We start from the raw sequence: 25,362 nt of genomic DNA, 5'->3' as shown, positions 1-25,362 counted from the left end.
TGTTGCCCAGGCTGGTCTCAAACTCCTGGGCTCAAGTGATACTTCTGCCTTGGCCTCCCAAAGTGCTGGGATTACAGGCATGAGGTTTCTTAATTGAGCTGATAGAAAGTAGTGAAGGCCTGGAGTTGGTCGAGGCTGGTTTAAATCTTGGCTCCAATATATCTGAATTTCATGATTTCAAACAAAGTCACCTGTTTCAGTGTCCTCATCTGTAAAATGGGTTTGTAATCTCTATCTCTATGAGGGTTCTATGAGGATTAAATGAAATAACGTGGGCCAGGTGCGGTGGCTCACACCCGTAATCCCAGCACTTCGGGAGGCCAAGGTGGACAGATCACCTGAGGTCGGCAGTTCAAGACCAGCCTGGCCAACATGGTAAAACCCCATCTCCACTAAAAATACAAAATATAGCTGGGTGTGGTGGCACACGCTTGTAGTCCCAGCTACTCAGTAGGCTGAGGCAGATGAATTGCTTGAACCTGGGAGGCTGAGGTTGCAGGGAGCAGAGATCATGCCATTGCAGTCCAGCCTGGGTGTCAGAGTTAAACTCTGTCTCAAAAAAAAAAAAAAAAAAAAAAAAAGCAGGGTGTGGTGGTAAGTGCCTAGAGTCCCAGCTACTGGCATGACCAAGGCCAGGAGTTCAAGGTTGCAGTGAGCTATGATTGCACCACTGCACTCCATCCTGGGCAATAGAGCAAGACCTTGTCTCTCTTTAAAAAAAAAAAAAAGAGGCCGGGCGCGGTGGCTCAAGCCTGTAATCCCAGCACTTTGGGAGGCCGAGGCGGGTGGATCACGAGGTCAAGAGATCGAGACCATCCTGGTCAACATGGTGAAACCCCGTCTCTACTAATGGTGCAAAAAATTAGCTGAGCATGGTGGCGCGTGCCTGTAATCCCAGCTACTCCGGAGGCTGAGGCAGGAGAATTGCCTGAACCCAGGAGGCGGAGGTTGCGGTGAGCCGAGATCGCGCCATTGCACTCCAGCCTGGGTAACAAGAGCGAAACTCCGTCTCAAAAAAAAAAAAAAAAAAAAAAAAAAGAATGAGTTAGTCTCTTAAGTTCAGAGCGTACCTCTACTTGACAGGGCAGATCCCCGGCATATTCAGATTCCAATCACTGGATTGGGAGGAGTGGGGTGGGGGATGGGGAAAGGCAGTAGGGAGGGGAGGGATGGGGAGGGGATAGCTAGAGAAGCTCAGATGAAGCCGCGTTTGGGCCTACATAGTAGAAGATTTCTGGGAGGGACCCAAAAAAATGTCAGACTTCAGAAAGATGAGGAAGGGGCGGAGGAGAGGCTGGGACCTGGAGGAGATGTGGGCTGCGGTGCCTCCATGGGTGGGGCCAGAGCAGCGGCAGCGGGGAGGGGGGTGTGGGGGCAGGGTGTGGGGAGCACGTGTGTGGCTCTGCCGAGTCTGGGCAGAGAGGAGGGGCCCCTTCTGTTGGGATTTGAATTAGCCAATCAGCATCCACCTTGCCCCTTCGCTCCCTCCTCTCCCCACCCTGCAGCTGGAGCGCTGAGCTCATCTGCCGGCCTGGGGCCTGAGCTGGACACACACCCCTGGCCACCACCCCGAGCCCCATGCGCTGGGACCATTCCGAGGTTTTCGGGAGGTTATCAGAATGCTAACTTCCCTTGCTTTGTCTTAGAGGGCTTCTGAGTGGAGAGGGGTGGGAGCTGGCCTAGGAGGGTACACCAGGTCTCCCCTGACTTGCTCTGCCAGCTCCTTGGCCCATGCTCTGACTGGCCCCTACCTCTTAGTGCCTCATTTTCCCCTTATGTTAAATGTGGCTTTAGATCAGCTGAATATTCAAGGCTTTTGAGCTTCAGTGGTTTTATTGAGCAGAGGGGTATTGGGGAGGGGGTCATGAATGAAATCACAGGCCTCAGAGCTCCCCCAACCCTAGGCTGTCCCTCTCTGCTGGTCCTCACAATTGACGGGACCTGCAGAACCTCAGTGGGGCCTTTGCCCAGCATGAGGAGGGCAAGGTCAGGGGTGGAGAGCTGCTGTGCCACTTGTTTGCTGTGTGACCTTGGGTAAGTGTCTTCACATCTCTGAGCTTGTTTCCTCATGTGGAAAATGGAGATAAAATGAGTCCCTCCCTCTAGAGATTTTTGTAAGGATAAAATGAAATAATTCAAGTGTTCAAGTGAAGAGAGTATTAAACTCTAGGTCTGACAAACGTGTATTGATTGTGGTTTTCTTTTTTTTCTTTTGAGATTAAAAAAAGAAGCACTCTGGCCGGGCGCTGTGGCTCATGCCTGTAATCCCAGCACTTTGGGAGGCCGAGGCGGGTGGATCCCGAGGTCAAGAGATCGAGACCATCCTGGTCAACAAGGTGAAACCCCGTCTCTACTAAAAATACAAAAATTAGCTGGGCATGGTGGCGCGTGCCTGTAGTCCCAGCTACTCGGGAGGCTGAGGCAGGAGAATTGCTTGAACCCAGGAGGCGGAGGTTGTGGTGAGCCGAGATCGCGCCATTGCACTCCAGCATGGGTAATGAGCGAAATTCTGTCTCAAAAAAAAAAAAAAACAACCAAAAACAACAAAAAGCAGCACTCTGTCACCCAGGCTGGAGTGCAGTGGTGTGATCTTGGCTCGCGGCAACCTCTGCCTCCCAGGCTCCAGCAATTTTCCTGCCTCAGCTTCCCAAGTAGCTGAGGTTACAGGCACCTGCCACCACATCCGGCTAATTTTGTATTTTTAGTAGAGATAGTTTCTCCATGTTGGCCAGGCTAGTCTGAAACTCCTGAGCTCAGGTGATCCACCCGCCTTGGCCTCCCAAAGTGCTGGGATTACAGGTGTGAGCCACTGGGCCTGGTTTAGTTGTGCTTTTCTATTGCTCAGAAGAACTTACACAGTAAGTATAAGTTCTTCTCAGCAATAGCTCTGTAAGACTAGTAGTAGTAGACTAGTAGGACTGGTTGGTAGTAGTAGACTGGTAGTCTAGGGCAAGGGGAGGGGAGGGTAGGCCAGGATCTCAGCCTCACAGGGTGAATAAAAATCACCAGGAAGGCTTGTTCACAATGCAGATTTCCAGGACCTCTCAGGACCTGAGACCGGATATGAGGGGATCAGGTCCAGGGAATCTGGGATCTCAATTCTTGTCTAAAGTGACTCCTGTGGGAAGCCAAGGACACACCACGAGCACACTCCCTTCCTTAGATATAGATGTTGCTGGAGATAATGTTCTGGCTTTGGGTTTAATTCCTAGGTGACCTGTGCAGGTTACTTCCCTTCTTTGAGCCTCAGTTTCCTCATCTATAGAGTAGGGGTGACATTCCCACCCCTCCTGGGATTTGTAGGAGGATTCAGCCACATGGAGTCCAGAATGCTGGCCAGGAGGGTGTTCTTTTTCTTTTTTTTTTTTTGAGATGAAGTCTCCCTCTGTCAGCCAGGCTGGAGTGCAGTGGCATTATCTTGGCTCACTGCAACCTCCACCTCCTGGGTTCAAGTGATTCTCCTGCTTCAGCCTCCTGAGTAGCTGGGATTACAGGTGTGCTACCACGCCCAGCTAATTTTTGTAATTTTTTAAGTAGAGATGGGGTTTCACCATGTTGACCAGTCTGGTCTTGAACTTCTGACTTCAAGTGATTGGCCGGCCTTGGCCTCCCAGAATGTCAGATTTACAGGCATGAGCCACCACACCCAGCCTTGTTTGTTTGCTTGTTTCTTTTTTGAGACATAGTCTGGCTTTGTCACCCAGGCTGCAGTGCAGCAGCCGATCACAGCTCACTGCAGCCTTGACCTCCTGGGCTCAAGGGATCCTCCTGCCTCAGCTTCCCAAGTAGCTGGTACTACAGGTACATACCATCATGTCCTGCTAATTTTTGTATTTTTTATAGAGATGGGGGAATCTCCCTATTTTGCTCAAGCTGGTCTTGAACTCCTGGCCTCAAGCAGTCCTCCTACCTTGATCTCCCAAAGTATTGGAATTGCAGGCATCAGCCACCACACCTGGCCAGGGACTGCTTTTTCGTGAGAACTCCCGTCCCTTTCCCTGAGGATCAGGATGGCAGAGGTCCAGGAGCCGAGGGGCCTGATGCCCAGGAGCAGGGGCTAGAGGCTGCTGGTTGCACTTGGCAGGAGCCAGGCCCAAGCGCTGTAAACAGTGACCTCATGGCTGAGTGCATTTGTTTGTGCTTTGGGGATTTGCCCTGGTTTCCGGAAGCCGCAGCTGCCGCGCCTCCCTTAGTATCTCAGCCCCCCTACCTTGAGGGTAGCTGGGAGGATCAAATGAGACAGACACGTGGGGCCCTTTAAGTGCCTGGCACAGTAAGCCCACTGTTGGAGCTTATTATTAATACTTTTATTGTTGATGTTAAAGTAATGTGTTTTCACGAGTTGAGCCTATACGGCAGGATCGGGCTAAGAGCAAGACTTGAGAGTTAATCCCACTCGATTTCAAACCTGGGTTCTACAGCCTTCCTAGCTGTGTGACCTTGGGAAGTGACCTTTCCTTTCTCAGCCTCAGAATGGGAATAATAATCAAAGTGTTTCCCAGTGGGATGAAAAGCGCTTGGTGAGCACTGGGGAATGTGCTAGCAGATTCTGTAAATCATTTCTGAGGGCTGAGGGGGCCCAGGACCACTGAGGCTCACTGAGGAGCAGGGACAAGCCCATGCCATAGGACTCTTGCCTCCCAGTCTGGCTGCCTGGAGTGATTTTTGTTGTTTTTTGAGACAAAATCTTGCTCTGTTGCCCAGGCTGGAGTGCAGTGGCGTGATCTCATCTCACTGCAACCTCTACCTCCTGGATTCTAGCGATTCTCCTGCCTCAGCTTCCTGAGAGCTGGGATTATAGGCGTGTGCGGGCTAACTTTTGTATTTTTTGGAAAGACAGAAAAGACAGGGTTTCACTATGTTGGCCAGGCTAGTCCTGAACTCCTGACTTCAGGTGATCTGCCTGTCTCAGCCTCCCAAAGTGCTGGGATTACAGACGTGAGCCACCACACCCAGCCTGTGCTTTCTTTTGATGTAGCAGGCATCAGGGGAGAGGAGTGAATGGGAAAGGGATTCCATGGAGAATGGGGCAGAAGGGAACTGAGGAATCATGGAGGGGATGGGAGGGATGAAATCCATAGAGTTGTTCATGAACCCCAGAGGATCCAGAAATTCACCTGGATTGTGACTTCTTGATGGGGACTGGTAGCCTCCCCAGGTGGAGGATGTGGTGGAGATGAGGCATCCCCACAGGTGGAGAGGAGCTGGCCCAGATAGGAGCTCATTTGAGAGAGGAGCCCTCACCTGTAGCAACCTGCTTCCTCACCCCAGCCAGGACGCAGCCCTTTCTGGATAGTGGGTGGGGTTGGCGTTTGAGGGCAGGTGCCACTCCCTATATATATTCAGTCATTTACTCATTCATCTCCCTCCCTTTCCACTTGTTGGACCCTTGGGTTTATTCATTCGTCCAACAAGCATTTATTAGGCATTTAGTATGTGCCTGACCCTGTGCTGCTGCTGGAACACATGGATGTGAATGAGCCCATCTATGTCTGTGGCCTTGATCTCTGTACCAGGCTCTAGTGCCTAAGCAGGATGAATGAATGAGTGAGCAAATGAATGGAGTGTTGATCAGGATAGGGGCTTACTGGGTGACCTAGCCCCAAACTGGGGACCATGTTTAAATAACTTGTCTTGGCTCACATAGCCAGTAAATGCTGGAACTGGGCTTGAATCTTGTTTTTCCATCTGCAAAGTCCTTATTCTGATCCTAAGGGGTTACTCTCTCCACTTTATGGATGAGGAAGGTCTGGTGCCCAGAGAGGCTGTGAGAGGAGCCTCATGGGGCCGCTCCAGGCTGTCCTAGGAGATCCTCAGGGGCAGAAGAGGCAGTGGCAGTAGAGGGAGGGAGAGGCTCTGCCCGGTTTCCTTTCTGATCCTTGTTTTTCCTGGCCTGCCTCGTACACTGCCAAGGGGTCTGTGCCGAGCTGGGCTTGGGCCCAGGCAGAGGACAGAGCCAGGGAGGGCCCTCTTCTCTTCCGGCAGGGAGGAGGCACCATGGTCATTTCCGAGACCAGCAGGCACGGGGTGCTGGGCTCTCTGCCCCGCATGGAGTTCCTGCTGGTGAAACCCTGGCACCCCTGGGAGACTCTGGGCTATACTGGCCCCTCAGCCAAACCTCCGGGGCTCCCAGCCCAGCTCAGCCCACACTGGCTTTGCGTGACCCTGAGTGTGTTATTTCTGCTCTGAGCTCCAGTTTCCTTGTGAAATGGGGATAGGATTGGGCTGAAGATGGGTGAGTTTGGCATGCAGTAGGTATTCACCAAACAGAGTTCCCAGCCCATGCAAAGATGGAGGCTGGCTGCAATCTCCCAGCTCAAAAGGGCCTTCTTTCCTCATCCCTGCAGGCCTCCTTTCCTGGCCTCCCTCAAGCAGCTAGCGGGGGACAGAACAGAGGGTATCTGCCGGGATTGGGGTGCTGTTGCTGCAGAGTCCTGGACCAGGATCAGAGATTGCAGCTCCTCTAGCTTCTTTCTGTAGGGGTGACTTGGACACCTGCCCGGCCTTTGTCATTCGGGCCTGTTTTACATCCTGGACAACTAGAAATAGGTCTCAGGGCCACACTGTGACCTCCAGCCATCATGCCCTTCTCTGGGCTTCAGCTCCTTGGAGCAGCAGCCACCACTCACCCAGAATTCACTGTGTGCAGGCCCCAGGCCAAGGCTTTTGTGTAACAGCTGGTTCAGTTACCCTGTCAGGCCCGTAAGGTTGATCCTGTTACTACTGCGTTCATTTTATAGATGAGGAGACTGAGGCACAGAGCGGGAAAGTGACTTGCCCAGGACCACATGCCGGTCACTGGCAGCGATAGGAGTCAGTGGTCTAGGGCCCATCTTGCTCTGGGTTTCCACTGCAGCTCAATCCCCTCTCTGTTTTGTTTTGTTCTGAGGAGAGGAGACAGGGTCTCACTCTGTTTTCCCGGCTGGAGTACAGTGGCACAATCATAGTTCACTACAGCCTTGAATCCAGGGCCCAAGTGATTCTTCCATCTCAGCTTCCTGAGTAGCTGGGCCCGTAGGTGTGTGCCACCATGCCAAGCTAACTTGTTTTTTTTGTGGAGGTGGGGTCTTGCTATGTTGCCCAGGCAGATCGAACTACCGTGTCCAGTCCCTCAAAGTGTTGGGATTACAGATTCGAGCCACTGCATCTGGCTCCTCAGTCCCCTCCCATCTATTAAACTCATCTTAAAAGATGAGCTTCTGGCCCTCCCACAGGCTTTTGTGAGGACTGGGCAAGAGGGTGGCTGGGAGAGGCTTTGGAAGTGTTAAGTGCCCAAGTAGCCAGGCACAGTGGCTCATGCCTGTAATCTCAGCTATTTGGGAGGCTGAGGCAGGAGGACCACTTGAGGCCAGAAGTTCAAGACTGTCCTGGACCATATAGTGAGACCCCATTTCTTCTTATTTATTTATTAATTATTATTTTTTGAGACTGAGTTTTGCTCTTATTGCCCAGGCTGGAGTGCAGTGGCGCCATCTCGGTCACTGCAGCCTCCACCTCCCGGGTTCAAGTAGTTCTCCTGCCTTAGCCTCCCAAGTAGTTGGAATTACAGGCACCCAGCATGACATGCCTGGCTAATTTTTGTTTTTTGGTTTTTGGGTTCTTTTCGAGATGGATTCTCGCTCTGTTGCCCAGTCCAGAGTGTAGTGGTGCAATCTTGGCTCACTGCAACCTCCGCCTCTCAGATTCAAGCGATTCTCCTGCCTCAGCCTCCTGAGTAGCTGGGACTACAGGCGCGGGCCACCATGGCCGGCTAATTTTTTGTATTTTTAGTAGAGACAGCATTTCACCATATTGGCCAGGCTGGTCTCAAACTCCTGACGTCATGATCTGTCCACCTCGGCCTCCCAAAGTGCTGGGATTACAGATGTGAGCCACCGCACCTGGCTGAGATCATTTCTACAAAAAAAATGCAAAAATTACCCAGGTGTGGTTATACATACCTGTAGTCCCAGCTACTCAGGAAGCTGAGATGAGAGGATTACTTGAGCCCTGGAGTTCAAGCCTACAGTGAGCCATGATTGCACCACTGAACTCCAGCCTGGGAGACATAGCGATACTCTGTCTCAAAACAAAAAAAAAAAGCCCCAGGGAAAGAAAAGGCATTCCTGAGAACAGGGTCTTCCCAGCTTTCTGGGGCTCTACCATGATACGGACACTGGGAGCTTGTGCCTGGGTTTTGGGTTTTGGTTCTACTGCTTCCCTCATGGGTTTCTTGGTCTCTTCATGCCTCAGTTTACTGGTTTGCAGCGTGGCAGTGATTCGATAGGAATCTGCCTGTCTCTGGGGTTGCACTGCTGCCAAAGTGGGGTGGTCAGTGGGCCTTGCAGTGGGGGCTCTCCTCGGCCTGCTCACATCCTTCTGTCTCCCTGCACAGGTCTCTAAGGACATCTCCATGCGGCTGCATAAGGAGCTTGAAGTGGTGGAGAAGAAGCGGGCACGGCTGGAGGAGGAGAACGAGGAGCTTCGGCAGCGGCTCATCGAGACTGAGCTGGCTAAGCAGGTGCTGCAGACGGAGCTGGAGCGGCCAAGAGAGGTGAGGGCTTCATGCATCCAGCGGGGCCAGCCTAAGGAAGGCAGGCCCATGTAAACCCCCCAAACCAGTGTCTCTGTGAGCCTCCGCTTGTGGGAAATGGGTAGCTTATGTCTCCCTGGCAAGGTTGTTTATTCATTCATCCTCCAGCATGCATTTCCTGAGCACCTACTGTGTAAATTGTGTGTGGGACACTTAAGGTTATAATGGTGAACAAAATATACTCAGTTTCTGTCCTCAGGGAGCTCACAGGTTAACAAGAGAGTCATTCATCAAAGAACCATAGCCGCAGTGGGAGGATTAACTGAGAAAACTTGCAACAGTGTCAGGCATGGGGTTCAGCCCTCTGTGCCTCAGTTTCCTTAACTATAAAATGGAGCAGTGGTGCCCTGAGTTGTTGTGAGGACCAACACAAATAACGCATGTGGAGTGGCTACAAGAGACTGCCAGTTCTGGCCCCCTGCGGTGGTTCACGCCTGTAATCCCATCACCTAGAGAGGTCGAGGCAAGCGGATCACGAGGTCAGGAATTCAAGACTAGCCTCGCCAACATGGTGAAACCCCAAATCTACTAAAAATACAAAAGTTAGCCGGATATGATGGTGGGCACCTGTAATTCCATCTACTTGGGAGGCTGAGGCAGAGAATTGCTTGAACCTGGAAGTTGCAGTGAGCTGAGATTGCGCCACTGCACTCCAACCTGGGTGACAGAGCAAGACTCCATCTCACAGACACACAAAAAAGACTGCCAGGTCCTGCCATTTGGTGTGAAGTGTGAAGTCAGTGCTGGGGCTGGGTCTCAGGCCAGTGTCTCTGGGGTACTAGGTGCTTCCTGAATGTGACCCCTGGACCCCGTCCTGTCTGTCTTTGCTCATGCCAGTTCCTCCTTCTGGCAGCCCTTCTCCTGTTATGTGTTGGGTATACAGCGTGTTATACGCCCTGCTTGACAGTTTATCTCAAACATTTTCATGCCAACAAGATTGCAGTCATGCCCATTTTGTGGATGACCAAACAGCCCCTGGAGAGGGAGGGAGCATAACCTCAAGGTTATGCAGGGCTCAAGGGGTTCGACAGAATGCAGACTGGAAGCCATCAGCCTAGGTGTCCCTTAAAAGCTGGAATCCCCCTATTCCAGGGGTCTGTGTTCTAAAAGGCCTGGGGTGGCTTCTGGCCCTAGAGGCAGAGCCAGGCCTTAGCTCCCTGGCTGCTGATGAGGCATGAGGATCTACTAGGGCACACTCCTTGCTGCAGGCACTTTCTGCCTGCCTCCCCTGAGGGCAAGCCTGTCAGTGTCCCTGGACTGAGACACCACAGCCCGAGGTCAGAACCTTCCTCCAGCTCTCCTTCCCACTGGGCGTGTTGGCGTGATGTGCCAGTGCCCTCTCAGCGTGCAGGGAGAGGAGTCGTCTGCTGCTAAGCGTGGCTAGCCCCCTCCCTTCATACAGCTGCCCACCTGCCATGGACTGGCCCATAACACAGAGCACCGTCTTCACACCATCTTGCTGCTGCCACCCTTGATAGTTAAAACAGGAGACAATTTCTGAAAGCACTTTAAGCTCGTGGTACAAATGATGAAACTGAGGCCCCAAGAGGAACAGCTTGCCTGAGTTCACCCAACCTCTCCTTAGCAGAGATGCAGCTGGAACCCTAAAGCCACTTCCCCTCTCTAAGTCTCAGTTTCTTTATCTGTGACATCAGGATAAGCAAACAAACAAACGAACAAAAGCCTGCATGGTGGCTCACACCTATAATCCCAGCACTTTGGGAGGCCAAGGTGGGCAGACCTCCAGCCTGCCAGCGTCCCTGGACTGAGGTAGCACAGCCCGAGGCCAGAACAGTCCTCCAGCCATCCTTCACACTGGGCATGTAGGACTTGAGACCAGCCTGGCCTACATAGCAAAACCCTGTCTCTCTAAAGAATGCAAAAATTAGGCCGGGCGCGGTGGCTCAAGCCTGTAATCCCAGCACTTTGGGAGGCCGAGGCGGGTGGATCACGAGGTCGAGAGATCGAGACCATCCTGGTCAACATGGTGAAACCACATCTCTACTAAAAATACAAAAAATTAGCTGGGCATGGTGGCACGTGCCTATAATCCCAGCTACTCAGGAGGTTGAGGCAGGAGAATTGCCTGAACCCAGGAGGTGGAGGTTGCGGTGAGCCGAGATCGTGCCATTGCACTCCAGCCTGGGTAACAAAAAGTGAAACTCCGTCTCAAAAAAAAAAAAAAAAAAAAGAATGCAAAAATTAGCTGGGTGTGGTGGTACCTACCTGTAGTCCCAGCTACTCAGGAGGTGGAGGTTGCAGTGAGCTGAGATGGTACCGCTGTACTCCAGCCTGGGAGGTAGAGCAAGACCTTGTCTCAAAAAAAAGGGGGAGAGCCAAGTGCAGTGGCTCATGCCTGTAATCCCAGCACTTTTAGAGGCCGAGGTGGGTGGATCACCTGAGGTCAGGAGTTTGAGACCAGGCTAGCCAACATGGTGAAACACCATCTCTATTAAAAATACAAAAAAAAAAATAAAAGTTAGCTGGTTGTGATGGTGACCACCTGAGGCAGGGGAATCGCTTGAACCTGGGAGGTGGAGTTTGCAGTGAGCTGAGATCATACCACTGCACTCTAGCCTGGTGACAGGGTGAGACTCCGTCTCAAAAAAAATGTACAATTCAGTGATTTTTTAATATATTCATGGTGGTGTGTAGTTGTCACCATTATCTAATTCCAGAACATTTCCATGGCCCCAAAAAGTAACCTCAGAACAGTCACTGTGAACAGTCACTCCCCACCTGTAATCCCAGCTACTTGAGAGGCTGAGGCAGGAGAATTGCTTGAAACCAGGAGCCAGAGGTTGCAGTGAACTGAGATCATGCCATTGCACTCACTAGGCACAAGAGCGAAACTCCTATCTCCAATAAATAAATAAGACAACAGGATGATATCCAGCCTATGAGGTTGTTTGGGATCATTAGTAAGATTATATAACCATAAAGAAATTAAAAAGAATAAGGTAGTATGGCAGTTTCTCAAAAATTAAACATAGAACAATCATATGATCCAGCAATCTCACTTCTGGTTATGTCCCCAAAAGAACTGAAAGCAGAGACTCAAAGAGATATTTACTCAACCGTGTTCATAGCAGCATAACTCAAAATAGCCAGAAGGTAGAAGCAACCCAAATGCTCATCAGCGGATGAATGGATAAACAAAGTGTGGTACATATGAATAATGAAAACTAGTGAACCTTAAGAAGGAATGAGGCTGGCTGTAGTGGCTCATGCTTGTAATCCCAGCACTCTGAGAGGCAGAGGCGGGCACATTGGTTGGGCCCAGGAGTTCAAGACCAGCCTGAGCAACATGGTGAAAACCCGTCTCTACAAAAAATACAAAATTTAGCAAGGTGCGATGGTGCATGCCTGTAGTCCCAGCTACCAGGGAGGTTGAGGTGAGAGGATTGCTTGAGCCCAACAGGTTACAGGTTGGGGTTACAGTGAGCTGTGATGGTGCCACTGGACTCCAGCCTGGGCTATAGTGTGAAACCCTATACCAAGAGGGAGATGAAGAGGGGGCGGGGAAAAGAAAAGAAAAAGGAAAGTATTTGGAATTTAATTATGAAATTTTAAATGAGTTCAAGCTTGTTAAGAGCCCTTTTGTGGTGCCTGGTACAGAGTAGGTGCTCAAGAAACACTGGCTCCCATCCCTCTGCGGCTGGTGTCAGTGAGGCTGGTCTAGCCCTCCTCGCGTGCCCCATGGCGTCTCAGGCTTGTGTGCAGGAGGCAGAAGGCTGTGTTTATTTGCTGTTTATCCTGTCCCTCCTCGCTCTTTCCTGACATGGTTTCTATGGAGATGAGGGTCCCTAAGCAATTCTTCCTCAGTCCCATCATCAAGATCTGCCATTGCTATCCTGACAGGCTGCTGAGGCGGTGCTGTCACCCAGCTAGGAACAGGAGCCCCTGGCCTGAGCTGATGTGGTTGCCATGGAGACAGCTCTCCGCTAGAGAAAGGGGAGGTGGCAGGCCCTGGCTGAGGGCTGCAGTGGCACTGTTGCCCAGCTACCCTCTCTTCCAGCGTCACACGCCTCCTTGTGTTTTAGGCAGAAAGCCAATACGAGTGTTGACGTGATTTATTATGGTATAGCTGCTGTGTCTGAGCCCTCACTCTGTGCCAGGCACCGCACAAGCCTTGACCACACCAGCACATTGTTTAACCCTCCAATAGCCTTCCCACAGGCATGGTGTGGTTTTCTTGTTATAAGGTGCCACTGTTTCTTGGCAATTTTTAAATCATTATTTAATCCCCATGTCATACAATTCACCATTTGGAAATGGACAGTTCAGACCAGGCACAGTGGCTCATGCCTGTAATCCCAACACTTTAGGAGGCTGAAGCAGAAGGATTGCTTGAGCCCAGGAGTTTGAGACTAGCCTGGGCAACATAATGAGACCCCCGTTTCTACAAATATTGTAAAAATTAACTGGACATGATGGCACGAGCCTGTGGTTCCAGCTGCATAGGAGGCTGAGGTGGGAGAATTGCTTGAGCCTGGGAAACGGAGGTTGCAGTGAGCCAAGATCACGCCACTGTACTCCAGCCTGGGTAACAGAGCGAGACTCTGTCTCAAAAAAAAAAAAACTAATAATAAAACTAAAAACAATAAAAATTAAAAGTGGGCTGGGCACAGTGGCTCATGCCTGTAATCCCAGCACTTTGGGAGGCTTAGGTGGGCGGATCATGAGGTCAGGAGATCGAGACCATCCTGGCCAACATGGTGAAACCCCATCTATACTAAAATACAAAAAACTAGCCAGGTATGGTGGCACATGCCTGTAATCCCAGCTACTTGGGAGGCTGAGGCAGGGGAATCACTTGCACCCAGGAAGTGGAGGTTGCAGCGAGCTGAGATCATGCCACTTCACTCCAGCCTGGTGACTGAGTGAGATTCAGTCTCAAAAAAAAAAAGGTGTACAATTCAGTGATTTTTTTTTTTTTTTTATTTTTGCTGTCAGGATATGCTTAAGTTACTAATTCAGTGATTTTTAGTATATTCATGATGTGTCACCGTCACCATTATCTAGTTCCAGAACATTTCCATGGCCCCAAAAAGTAACCTCATACCTGTGAACAGTCACTCCCCATTCCCCCTTTCCCTCCTGCTCCTGGCAACCACTCATCTGCTTTCTGTCTCTACAATTTGCCTGTTCTGGACACATCATCCAAATGGAGTGTTTGATGACTGGCTTCTTTTCCTTAGCATCAGGTTTTTGTTTTCTCTTTTTAGATGGAGTCTTACTCTGTCACCCAGGCTGGAGTGCAGTGGCACGATCTCGGCTCACTGTAACTTCTGCCTCCCGGATTCAGGCAGTTCTCTGCCTCAGCCTCCCGAGTAGCTGAGACTACAGGCACTTGACACCATAATTGGCTAATTTTTGTATTTTTAGTAGAGATGGGGTTTCACCATGTTGGCCAGGCTGGACTTGAACTCCTGACCTCGTGATCCACCTGCCTCTACCTCCCAAAGTGCTGGGATTACAGGTATGAGCCACCGCACCCAGCCAGCATCAGGTTTTCAAGGTTTATGCATCCATGTTGAAGAATGTAGCAGGACCTCATTCCTCTTTATGGCTGAGCAATCATCCATTGTGTGGGTACACGCCACACAAGATTTGCCCATTCGTCAGCTGCTGGACATCTGGGTGGTTTTGGCTACTGTGAATAATGCTGCTGTGAACATTCATGTGCACGTTTCTGAGACTCTGTGTTCTCTTGCGTAGGTCCGGAGAATAGAACTGCAGGTTGTAGATGGGACTGGGGAAAGGCAATGATGGGATTCAAACCCAGGACTCCTCATCTCCCAAACCCACCCGGACTCTTCTGGTTGTTACCCTGAGCCCCTTGCCCGACTCTTGCTTTCTTAGGACCCTGTTGTATTTCTAGAACCCTGCAAGAGGCATCCCACTCCAGCGACTGCTTCCCTCTGTGGCACAGCCTTCTCATCTAGATTTCCTACCTGGTGGGATAGGAAGGGGCTGATTGTTCAAAGCCAGGTTCTTTTTTTTTTTTTTTTTTTTTTTTAAGAGAGAGTCCTGCTCTGTCGCCCAGGCTGGAGTGCAGTGGCGCAATCTCAGCTCACTGCAACCTCCGCCTCCGGGGTTCAAGCAATTCTCCTGCCTCAGCCTCCCAAGTAGCTGAGACTATAGGCGTGCAGCATCACGCCTAGCTAATTTTTTGTATTTTTAGTAGAGACGGGGTTTCACTGTGTTAGTCAGGATGGTCTCGATCTCCTGACCTTGTGATCTGCCCACCGTGGCCTCCCAAAGAGCTGGGATTATAGGTGTGAGCCACTGCGCTCGTTTCCTAAAGCCCGGTTCTACCTTTTGTCTGGCTTTGGCACTTACTCGCAAGTGACTACAATTTTGGGGAAATGATATAACTGCTCTAGTGCTTAGTTTGTTCATTTATTTATCTTTATTATTTTGGAGGGAGACAGGAGTCTTGCTGTGTTGCTCAAGCTAGAGTGTAGTGGTGCGATCATGGCTCATTGCAGCCTCTAAACTTCTGGGCTCAAGAGATCCTCTGGCCTCAGCATCCCAAGTTGCTGGGAGTATAGGTGCACGCCACCATATCCAGCTAATTTTGTATTTTTGAAAGAGATGGGGTCTCTCACTATGTTGCCCAGACTGGTCTCAAACTCCTGGACTCAAGCGAACCGCCTGCCTCAGCTTCCCAAAGTGCTGGGATTATAGGCATGAGCCACCGTGCCCAGCCCAGTTTGTTTATTTATAAAATGGGAATATTATTACTACTTCTCAGAGATGTTTGTGAAAATTAAACAAGACAAGCAAGTAAAGTGCTTAACATAGACTAAGGACTTTTATTGTTACCATCACAACCACCGGGAGGGCTGGGGGTCTGGAGAAGCGTTGGCCTTAGTTAAATAAATACATTTCTGCTGCCTCTGGCGAGGAGCTCTCTGTCTAGAGCTGCCAGTTGCCTGGGAAAGGAGCAGCTACGTTGCAAATCTTTGTGTGCAGTTGGTTCCATCTGTCCTTGTGACATTTGATTTGGGGCCAATGTCTAAACCACTCTTTGTTTCCTCCTCTATATGATTTCTCCCTGACCCAGGAGCCACACGGCCTCTCTCTCTGGCCATTTCAGCCACTCTAGAGGAAGAATGAATGCCTGTCTTTTAGGCACACCCCCAACCCTGGGTTCCTTCTAGAATCTAGAGCAGGCCAGCCGCAGTGGCTCACACCTGTAAACCCAACACTTTGGGAGGTCGAGGTGGGTGGATCACTTGGGATCAGGAGTTCAAGACCAACCTGGGCAATGTGGTGAAATTCCATTTCTACAAAAAATATAAAAATTAGCCAGGTGTGGTGATACACACCTGTATTGTAGTCTCGGCTGCTTGGGAGGCTGACTTATGAGAATTGCTTGAACCTGAGAGGTGGAAGTTGCAGTGAGCCAAGATCATGCCACTGTACACCAGTTCTGGGCAACAGAGTGACACCTAGTCTCAAAATAATAATAATAATAATCTAGAATAAATTTTGTACCTGACGCACAGTCTGTGCTTTCAGTGAGACCTTTCCAAACATCTCCTCCAGATTTGGTGAAAATATGCCCCGCTGTTTTGGCAGAAGGTTCATTTCGTTCCTTGGAAGGTTGGCCTTTGTTTCTTGGCTGCAGGTGGGCAGGAAGGTGCTTTGAGTGCACAGGCTTCTCCAGAGCTGGGCTCAGGCAGCTCTCTCCTGGGCTGGAGGAAAGACAAGGGCTTCTCCTAAAAGCCTGTAGATCAGCGATGCTTGGAGGCACCACCCTGGCTGCTGAAAGGCAGCCTTGTGAGTTGCTGGCGGGTGGGGAAGCCCCTGCTGCATGCCAGGCCACAGAGAGTGTTCTCAGGGCCGGGCACATCCCCAGGCCTTGCGTCTGCATTCCTGCTGGTGCCCAGGCACTACCCTGCCCTGTCCCGCCCTCCCAAGGCCCAGAGCCAGAACATCTGCCTCTTGGGCAGAGACTGGCTTCATCCCTGGGGGCTCCACAAAGGGGCTCTGACAGGCCCTGGCTTTCTTGAGGGGTGGCAGCCCCCCAGCCGCCTGGCCATCTGCTGCCAGGCAGAGGGGAGAAAGGTCTTTGAGCACTCTGAACCTGCCTTGTTTTCCCTCCAGAATGTCAGGGCTGTGTGGGAGCCCACATGGCTTAGATAAGGTGGGGAAGTGTCAGGTCCACCAGAAAAGGCTGGAACTCCTCTCCTCTGCCCACTGCTCTGCTTTCTGGTGAGATTCAAGCCACTCAGCTCATTCAAACCTTTTCTCTGCCTGCTGGAAAGGTGTTTGTTGACTTCTTGGAGAAAGCATATTTTAAAAACCTTTTTTTTTTTTTTGAAATGAAGTTTCACTCTTGTTTCTGAGGCTGATGTGCAGTGGCATGATCTCGGCTCACTGCAACCTCCACCTCCTGAATTCAAGCAATTCTCCTGCTTCAGCATTCCATGTACCTGGGATTACAGGCTCCTGCCACCACACCTAGCTAATTTTTGTGTTTTTAGTAGAGATGGGATTTCACTATGTTGGCCAGACTGGTCTTGAACTCCTGACTTCAGGTGATCCACCTGCCTCAGCCTCCCGAAGTGCTGGGGTTACCGGCAAGTGCCACTGCACCCGGCCTTAAAAATCTTTTATAATGACTTTTCCCTCCCCCACCCCCCACCGCCACCAGGTAGTGGTAGTACATGCTTAACAGAAAAAGATTAGAAAATTCAAATGAGCCATAGGGAATTTGTGTGTGGATGGGGAGGTACATATACTTCCAGTTAAGTTTTTCTATGTTTACATATATGTGCATTTGAATGTAAATGTAAATATGCTTTTTGTCTTTTTTTTTTTTTTTTTTTTTGAGACGGAGTTCCGCTCTTGTTACCCAGGCTGGAGTGCAATGGCGCGATCTTGGCTCACCGCAACCTCCGCCTCCTGGGTTCAGGCAATTCTCCTGCCTCAGCCTCCTGAGTAGCTGGGATTACAGGCACGCGCCACCATGCCCAGCTAATTTTTTGTATTTTTAGTAGAGACGGGGTTTCACCATGTTGACCAGGATGGTCTCAATCTCTCGACCTCGTGATCCACCCGCTTCGGCCTCCCAAAGTGCTGGGATTACAGGCTTGAGCCACCGCGCCCGGCCAGCTTTTTGTCTTTTTTTTTGGAGACAAGGTCTAGCTCTCTTGCCCAGGCTGGAGTGCAGGGACGTGATCTTGGCCCAGTGTAACCTCTGCTTCCCAGGCTCAAGCAATCCTTCCACCTCAGCCTCCAAGTAGCTGGGACTACAGGCACCTGCCACAGTGTCTGGCTAAGAATATGCATTTTTCCCCCCAAGATGTAGTCTCACTGTCTTGCCTAGGCTGGAGTGCGGTGGCACAATCTTGGCTCACTGCAACCTCCGCCTTCCAGGTTCACAAAATTCTCGTGCCTCAACCTCCCAAGTAGCTGGGATTACAGGCATCCACCACCATGCCCAGCTACTTTTTTATATTTTTACTAGAGTTGGAGTTTCACCATGTTGGCCGGGCTGGTCTTGAACTTCTGACCTCCTGATCCGCCTACCTTAGCCTCCCAAAGTGCTCCGATTATAGGTGTGGGCCACCAGGCCTGGCCAGGAATATGCATTTTTTTATCTAAAAAAGTAATATAAACTTAGTGAAGCAAAAATAACATTAGAAAAGCACACTACTGCATGCCTAGCATACCTCTAAGAGCAAGCTGCAGCACTCTGGTTATGTTGGTTGCCTTGGGGCAGGATAACTGCGTGACTAGGTCACTGTATTCTTTTTTGTACTTTTTGAATTTTGAACCATGTGACTTTATCTGTTCAAAAATAATAGAAATAATAAAAGTTGTAAATAAAAGAAGAAAGCCTTCCCTAACTGCCTCCTTCAATTCTACTCCTCAGCCTGACCCAGCATCAGCAGTTTGCTTTGTATCTTTCTAGGTTTTTCTTTCTCTAGTCTCATACAATGCAGAGAGTTTCTATATATTTTTTTAACTTTTTTTTTTTTTTTTTTTGAGACAGAGTCTCACTCTGTCGCTCAGGCTGGAGTGCAATGGTGTGATCTTGGCTTACTGCAACCTCTGCCTCCCAGGTTCAAGCGATTCTCTTACCTCAACCTCTCGAGCACTTGGGACTACAGATATGTGCCCCCGCACTTGGCTAATTTGTATATGTTTTTTAGTAGAGATGGGGTTTCAGCATGCTGGCCAGGCTGGTGTTGAACTCGTGAGCTCAAGTGATCTGCCTGCTTGGGCCTCCCAAAGAGCCACCGTGCCTGACCTGTATATACTTTTTAAAAAACAAAGATGGGATTATATTGTATACATTGTTCCTGTAACATATAGAATAATATAGCATGAACACAGACTGTTGTTTTAAAATGCTGCATATTTTGCAATTTTCTTCTGTCTAGTGTGCTTATTATAAAAATCAGAGATCACAGAATCAAATCAGCATAGAAGGGGAAGAAAGTCTGTAAAAGAGCAGCATCTGTTTCAGGGTCTTAAATTCAGCCAAAGGCCCAGAAAGAGCCCCAGCAGAGCAGTCAGAACTCTCAAAGGAGAGGAGGTTGCAGGGATGGAAAAACAGGGGCTTTGGCTTTATCTGCTTTATGTACAGTTATTTTTACAGGACGGTATATATATATATATATATATATATTTAAATTGCATAATTTAAATTGCATAGTATGGATGTTGTGGCTCATGCCTATAATCCCAGCACTTTGGGAGGCTGAGGCAGGCAGATCTCTTGAGACCAGGAATTTGAGACCAGCCTGGCCGACATGGCGAAACCCAGTCTCTACTAAAAATACAAAAATTAGCTGGGCTTGGTGGTGGGCACCGTAATCCCAGCTACTTAGGAGGCCTAGGCACAAGAATTGCTTGACCCCAGGAAGCGGAGGTTGCAGTGAGCCGAGACCATGCCGCTGCACTCTAGCCTGGGCGATAGAGCAAGACCCTTTCTCAACAAAAAATTAAGTAAATAAATAAATATATTATGTAATTACAAAATTTTTTTAATGGAAAAAAATCCAGAAGACTGTGTTCCCCATTCCCCCATCCCAAGTAAGGATTGGGAGGGAGATGTACAAGGTATAAATATCACGTATTCTTTTTGGGTGTTTGCTTGTTTTTTGTTTTTTAGTTTTTTTTTTTTTTTTTTTTTTGAGACAAAGTTTCACTCTTGTTACCCAGGCTGGAGTGCAATGGCGCAGTCTCGGCTCACCGCAACCTCCGCCTCCTGGGTTCAGGCAATTGTCCTGCCTCAGCCTCCTGAGTAGCTGGAACTACAGGCACGTGCCACCATGCCCAGCTAATTTTTAGTAGAGACGGGGTTTCACCATGTTGACCAGGATGGTCTTGATCTCTTGACCTCGTGATCCACCCGCCTCGGCCTCCCAAAGTGCAGGGATTACAGGCGTGAGCCACCGCACCCAGCCGTTTTTTAGTTTTTTGAGACAGGGTCTCCCTCTGTCACCCAGGCTGGTTTATTTTTGAAGAGATGGGGTCTCACTCTGTTGCCCAGACTGGTTTCAATCTTTTGACCTCGAGTGATCCTCCCACTTCAGCCTCCAAAAATGCTGGGATTACAGATGTGAACCACTGCACCTGATCTCCCCCAGCTCTTGACAGCCATTAATGTACTTTCTGTCTTTGTGAATTTGCTTATTCTGGGCATTTCATATAAATAGACTCATGCAATCTGTAACCTTTTTTGACTGGCCTCCTTCACTTTGCATGATGTTCTCATGGATCAGGTATGACGTAGCATGTGTTAGGACTTAATTTCTTTCTTTCTTTCTTCTTTCTTTTTTTTTTTTTTTTAAGACAGAGTTTCACTGTTGTTGCCCAGGCTGGAGAGCAGTGGTGCTATCTCAGCTCACTGCAACCTCCACCTCCCAGGTTCAAGTGATTCTCCTGCTTCAGTCTCCCTAGTAGCTGGGATTACAGGCAAATGCCACAACACCCAGCTAATGTTTGTATTTTTAGTAGAGATGGGGTTTTACCATGTTGGTCAAAGTTGGTTTTGAACTCCTGACCACCTGCCTCGGCCTTCTAAAGCGGTGGTATTACAGGCATGCGTCACCATGCCTGGCCGGGACTTCATTTCTTTCCCTCTTCTTCCCTTCCTTCCTTTTCTTCCCATCCTTCCCTCCCTGCTTCACTCCCTCCCTCTCTCTCTCTTTCTTTCTTCTTTCTTTGGAGTTTTGTTCTTGTCACTCAGGCTGGAATGCAATGGCACACTCTCACGGCAACGTCCGCCTCAGGTGATCTGCCCACCTCAGCCTCCCAAAGTGCTGGAATTACAGGTGTGAGCCACTGCACCTGGCCATTTCTTTGTTCTTTCTGTGGCTGAGTAATATTCTGTTGTGTGGCTAGACCACATTTTGTTCATCCATTCTAAAGTTGGTGTACATATTTGGGTTATAGGTTTTGTTTTGCTGGTTACTTCTTTCCCTTAACAGAGTGTCTGGGACATTTACATGTCAGTGAATCTCATGATCCCTCAGTCCTTTGAATGGCTTTAGGTGATCTTTTTTTTTTTTTTTTCCAATTTTTTCTTTTTTTGTTTTTGTTTTTCTTTCTTTCTTTTTTTTTTTTTTAAAGACGGGGTTTCACCATGTTGGTCAGGCTGGTCTTGAACTCCCAACCTCAGGTGATCCGCCCACCTTGGCCTCCAAAGTGCTTGAATTACAGGCATGAGCCACCATGCCTGGCTGGCTTTAGGTGATCTCATCTGTTCACATGTGATGCCTGACCCTCGGTACCCGTGGAGACCCCTGACTCTCCTCTCTGTCACTTCACTTCCTTCCTCCAAGGAGTCTGCAGTGGTTGGCGGGGCTCTGGTCACCTAATCCATGGCCCAATGTTATAAATGAGAAAATGGAATTTCAGGGAGAGGAAAGGGTTCACCCAGGTATCATAAACTCAGCTTTGCAGGATCTCCAGGGTTCAACTCCCAGTGAGGCCACAGCCCTTCCCACTCAGCTTGTAATAGGTGGACCCGGATTCTTCCATAGCCTGAGGGGCTGAACCCAGAGCCCCCACCTTGCACTCTACACGAGGAGCTGCCTCTTTGTGCCCTGCTCAGGGCCCCACTGACTGTGCTGCTGCCTCCTGGCTCTTGTAGAAGGGCTCATTGTCTGACCCACAGCCCTGTTTCCTCCTCTTCCATTCCAGCTTTTGAAAGCACTTCTTAAATACTGGCTCCTGGCTCTTGACACCCAGCATCTGAAATTTCAGCCTCTGCCTTCCTGCCTCATTTGCATTTCAAAAGGTCTCTTTAGGATTTGATTGAGCTCTAAGATATTCTGTACTTAAGGGTCCATCTGGAGCTCTCTTTACCTGGCACAGTAGATCCGAACTGCTCTTCAGAATCACCTGAAAGCATTTAAAAAACACTGATGTCTCAGCTGGGTCCAGTGGCTCACACCTGTAATCCCAGCACTTTGGGAGGCCAAGGTGGGCGGATCACCGGAGGTCAGGAGTTCGATACCAGCCTGGCCAACAAGGTAAAACTTTGTCTCTACTAAAAATACAAAAATTAGCTGGGTGTGGTGGCAGGCTCCTGTAGTCCCAGCTACTTAGGAGGCTGAGGCAGGAGAATCGCTTGAACATGGGAGGCAGAGGTTGCAGTGAGTCAAGATCGAGCCATTGCACTCCAGCCTGGGCAACAAGAGTGAAACTCTGTCTCAACAATAACAACAACAACAACAAATACTGATGTCTCAGACCTACCCCAGACCACCAGCATTTTTTGTAAGTAATTCTGATGTGTACCAGATTGAGAACTACTGTGCTAGCTCCACTCTGGTCCTCATCAGAAGGCACATTTTCTCCTGCCAACTCTTTGGAATTCAGTTAAAAGCTATGTCAATAACTGGTCCCAGGTCAGCTGTGGGTGTGCTGTGGGACCTTGGACAAGTCCCTGTCTCAGTCTCTTGGCTTCAGAAAAATGGGACTTGTATTAGATCAGTGGCTGCCACTTTCAGGGATGGAGTGTGAGAGGTGGGGTTTGGGAGTAAGCATGTATCCAAATCACCTGGGCGCCGTTTTCAAAAATACACCAGCCCACCTTGAAAAGTCAAAACAGCCTAAGCATGGTTTTATACATACATCACTAACACAAATCAAATCACCCCTCCTCTCTTGGGAGGAAGCGCTCAATAGAATTGTGCATCTAGGGCCGGGCGCGGTGGCTCAAGCCTGTAATCCCAGCACTTTGGGAGGCCGAGGAGGGTGGATCACGAGGTCAAGAGATCGAGACCATCCTGGTCAACATGGTGAAACCCCGTCTCTACTAAAAATACTAAAAATTAGCTGGGCATGGTGGCGTGTGCCTGTAATCCCAGCTAGTCAGGAGGCTGAGGCAGGAGAATTGCCTGAACCCAGGAGGCGGAGGTTGCGGTGAGCCGAGATCGCGTGTGCCATTGCACTCCAGCCTGGGCAACAAGAGTGAAACTCCGTCTCAAAAAAAAAAAAAAAAAAAAGAAAAAAGAATTGTGCATCTAGTTGAATGACTTCTTTAAACATTGAGAAACTTCAGTAATTGTTATTGTAACATTTCCTTCAATTCCCTCTGTAGGGCTTGTGCCATTTGGCATTCTTGCCAGGAATTTATGAACCTTTTTGTTTCTCCATAGCTTCACCAATAGAATATGTCGTCAGATATTTGGATTTTTGCCAATCTGATAGGTGAGAAATGGTATCTCAGTGTAATTTTAATTTGCGTTTATCTAACAGGAGTGGGGTTGAATATCTTCATGTACCATGATCCATTTGCCTTTCTCTTCCTGTGAACTGTTTTTCATATCTCCAGCCTATTTTCCTACAGGTCTGCTAGCCTTTTAATGCTCTGTTTGTGAAGCTGTTTCCATATTTAGGATATCAACCCTTTGTCTGTGTTAATACATTGTAGATATTTTTTCAGTTTGTCATTTATGTTTTTACTTGTGTTAGGGTGCTTTTATTTCCATGCAGAATTTGCCTGTGTAATCGAATGTATCTATTTTTTTCCCCTATTGCTTTTGGATTTTAAACATCTTATTTTATTTATTTAATTTTTTTTTTTTTGAGGAGTCTTGCTACGTTTCCCAGGCTAGTCTCAAACTCTTCAATGCAAGCAGTCCTCCCACCTCAACCTCCCAAAGTATTGGGATTGCAGGCATGAGCCACTGTGCCTGGCCAGCTTCTGGATTTTTGAATCACTGTTTGCCATCAGTCTCTCATGACCATTCAAGTCGTAATTACACATTTCTCCTGTGTAATTAACATTTGTTGTACTCATATTCATTTTATTGTTGTTCTTTGTTTTTTTTTTTTTTGAGACAGGGTCTTGTTATGTTGGCCAGCCTGGTCTTGAAGAGAGACCAGTTATGTTGGCCTCAAGTTATCCTCCTGTCTTAGCCTCCCAAAATGTTGGGATTACAGACATGAGCTACCACACCCAGCCCCCATTTTTATTTTATTCATTATTATTTATTCTGAATTAAAGTTTGCACTAGATGTCAGTTTCAGGAGGACAGATTTTCTCTGAGATGGAGCTTTGCCTGAAGAGGTTTATGGAAGAGTCTCCTTGGGAACACCACCACAGGGAGTGAGGCAGAGCTGGAAGCTGAATTGTACCAGTGATCCCAGTCAGTCCCATGGGGAGCTCTGGAGCAAGGATGGTTCTCCCTGTAAGGCCGAGGCAAGGGGTCAAGGATCCATGCATAGATGTGGGCTCCATCCATGGACGGCACCTGCCCTTGGACAAGGTGGTTCCCCTCAACCAATGGCTGTCACTGGGAGGGGTACTCAGCTTTGAGGGCTCAGCTTGGGGAATGAGTGTCTCAGTTCCAAAGGGGAATCTGTAAAAGCACCACAACATCATCTGTGGTTTACTGCTGTGTTCTCTACACCTGCCTATTGGTACTTGATAGGTACTTAGGAAATCCTTTGATAAAAGACAAACGAGAACAGAAACACAGCTTTCCAAGATTTGGCTGAGGCCAGCCGGGTCACACGTGGGAGTGGGGTAGATGGGAGGGTGTGGGGTAGAGGGTGCAAACATCCTCGGCAGGTATTTGCAGAATCATCTTCTCCAGTGCTTCTGACCAGTCTTCCACTGCTGGGTGATCTGAAGGGCTCCTCTTGCTCAATATTCAGGGTGGGGTGGCCCGGGGAGTATGCCCTCCTTGGATCCTGGGCACCGTGACAGTTCTCTGCATGTAATCACCCTGTGAGCTTTTAGTCCTGACTCTTTTTTTTTTTTTTTTTTTTTTTTAAATCTCCCTTCAGCATTCTTTGAAGAAAAGAGGAACCCGCTCCCTGGGGAAGGCAGATAAGAAGCCTTCGGTGCAGGTAATTCCCAGCAGCCCCTGTAGGAAGGTTTTATTCTGCAGGCCTGAGCCTAACTCCAAGTGGCCTGGGGATCCCAGATTCTGCCCTGTCCTCCCCTTGCTCATTTTCTTTTCTTTCTTTCTTTTTTTTTGTTTTTTTGTTTTGTTTTGTTTTCTTTGAGATGAAGTCTCATTTTCTTCCCCAGGCTGGAGTGCAGTGGTGTAATCTCAGCTCACCGTAACCTCTCCCTTTCAGGTTTAAGTGATTTTCATGCCTCAGCCTGCTGAGTATCTGGGACTACAGGTGCACACCATCACACCTGGTTAATTTTTATATTTTTAGTAGAGACAGGGTTTCACCATGTTGGCCAGGCTGGTCTCGAACTCCTGGCCTCAAGCAATCCACCTGCCTCAGCCTCCCAAAGTGCTGGGATTACAGGTGTGAGCAACCACACCGGGTCCCCTTGCTCATTTTCT

General features: G+C 49.1%; 1 protein-coding gene across 1 annotated transcript in view; it reads left to right on the top strand.

Annotated features, from left to right (window-relative positions):
* Window positions 1-25,362, top strand: part of MTCL2 (microtubule crosslinking factor 2) — a 101,983-nt gene that overhangs the window by 28,117 nt on the left and 48,504 nt on the right. The window contains exons 3-4 of the mRNA XM_074406493.1: window positions 8,375-8,533; window positions 24,845-24,907. Coding sequence (XP_074262594.1) covers window positions 8,375-8,533; window positions 24,845-24,907 — 222 coding nt within the window. The remainder of the gene's footprint in view (window positions 1-8,374; window positions 8,534-24,844; window positions 24,908-25,362) is intronic.

This window comes from Saimiri boliviensis, chromosome 9 (genome assembly GCF_048565385.1).
Source record: "Saimiri boliviensis isolate mSaiBol1 chromosome 9, mSaiBol1.pri, whole genome shotgun sequence".
Classification (NCBI taxonomy): domain Eukaryota; kingdom Metazoa; phylum Chordata; class Mammalia; order Primates; family Cebidae; genus Saimiri; species Saimiri boliviensis.
Note: the sequence above shows the minus strand (reverse complement) of the source record. Positions and strands in the feature narration are given on the sequence as shown.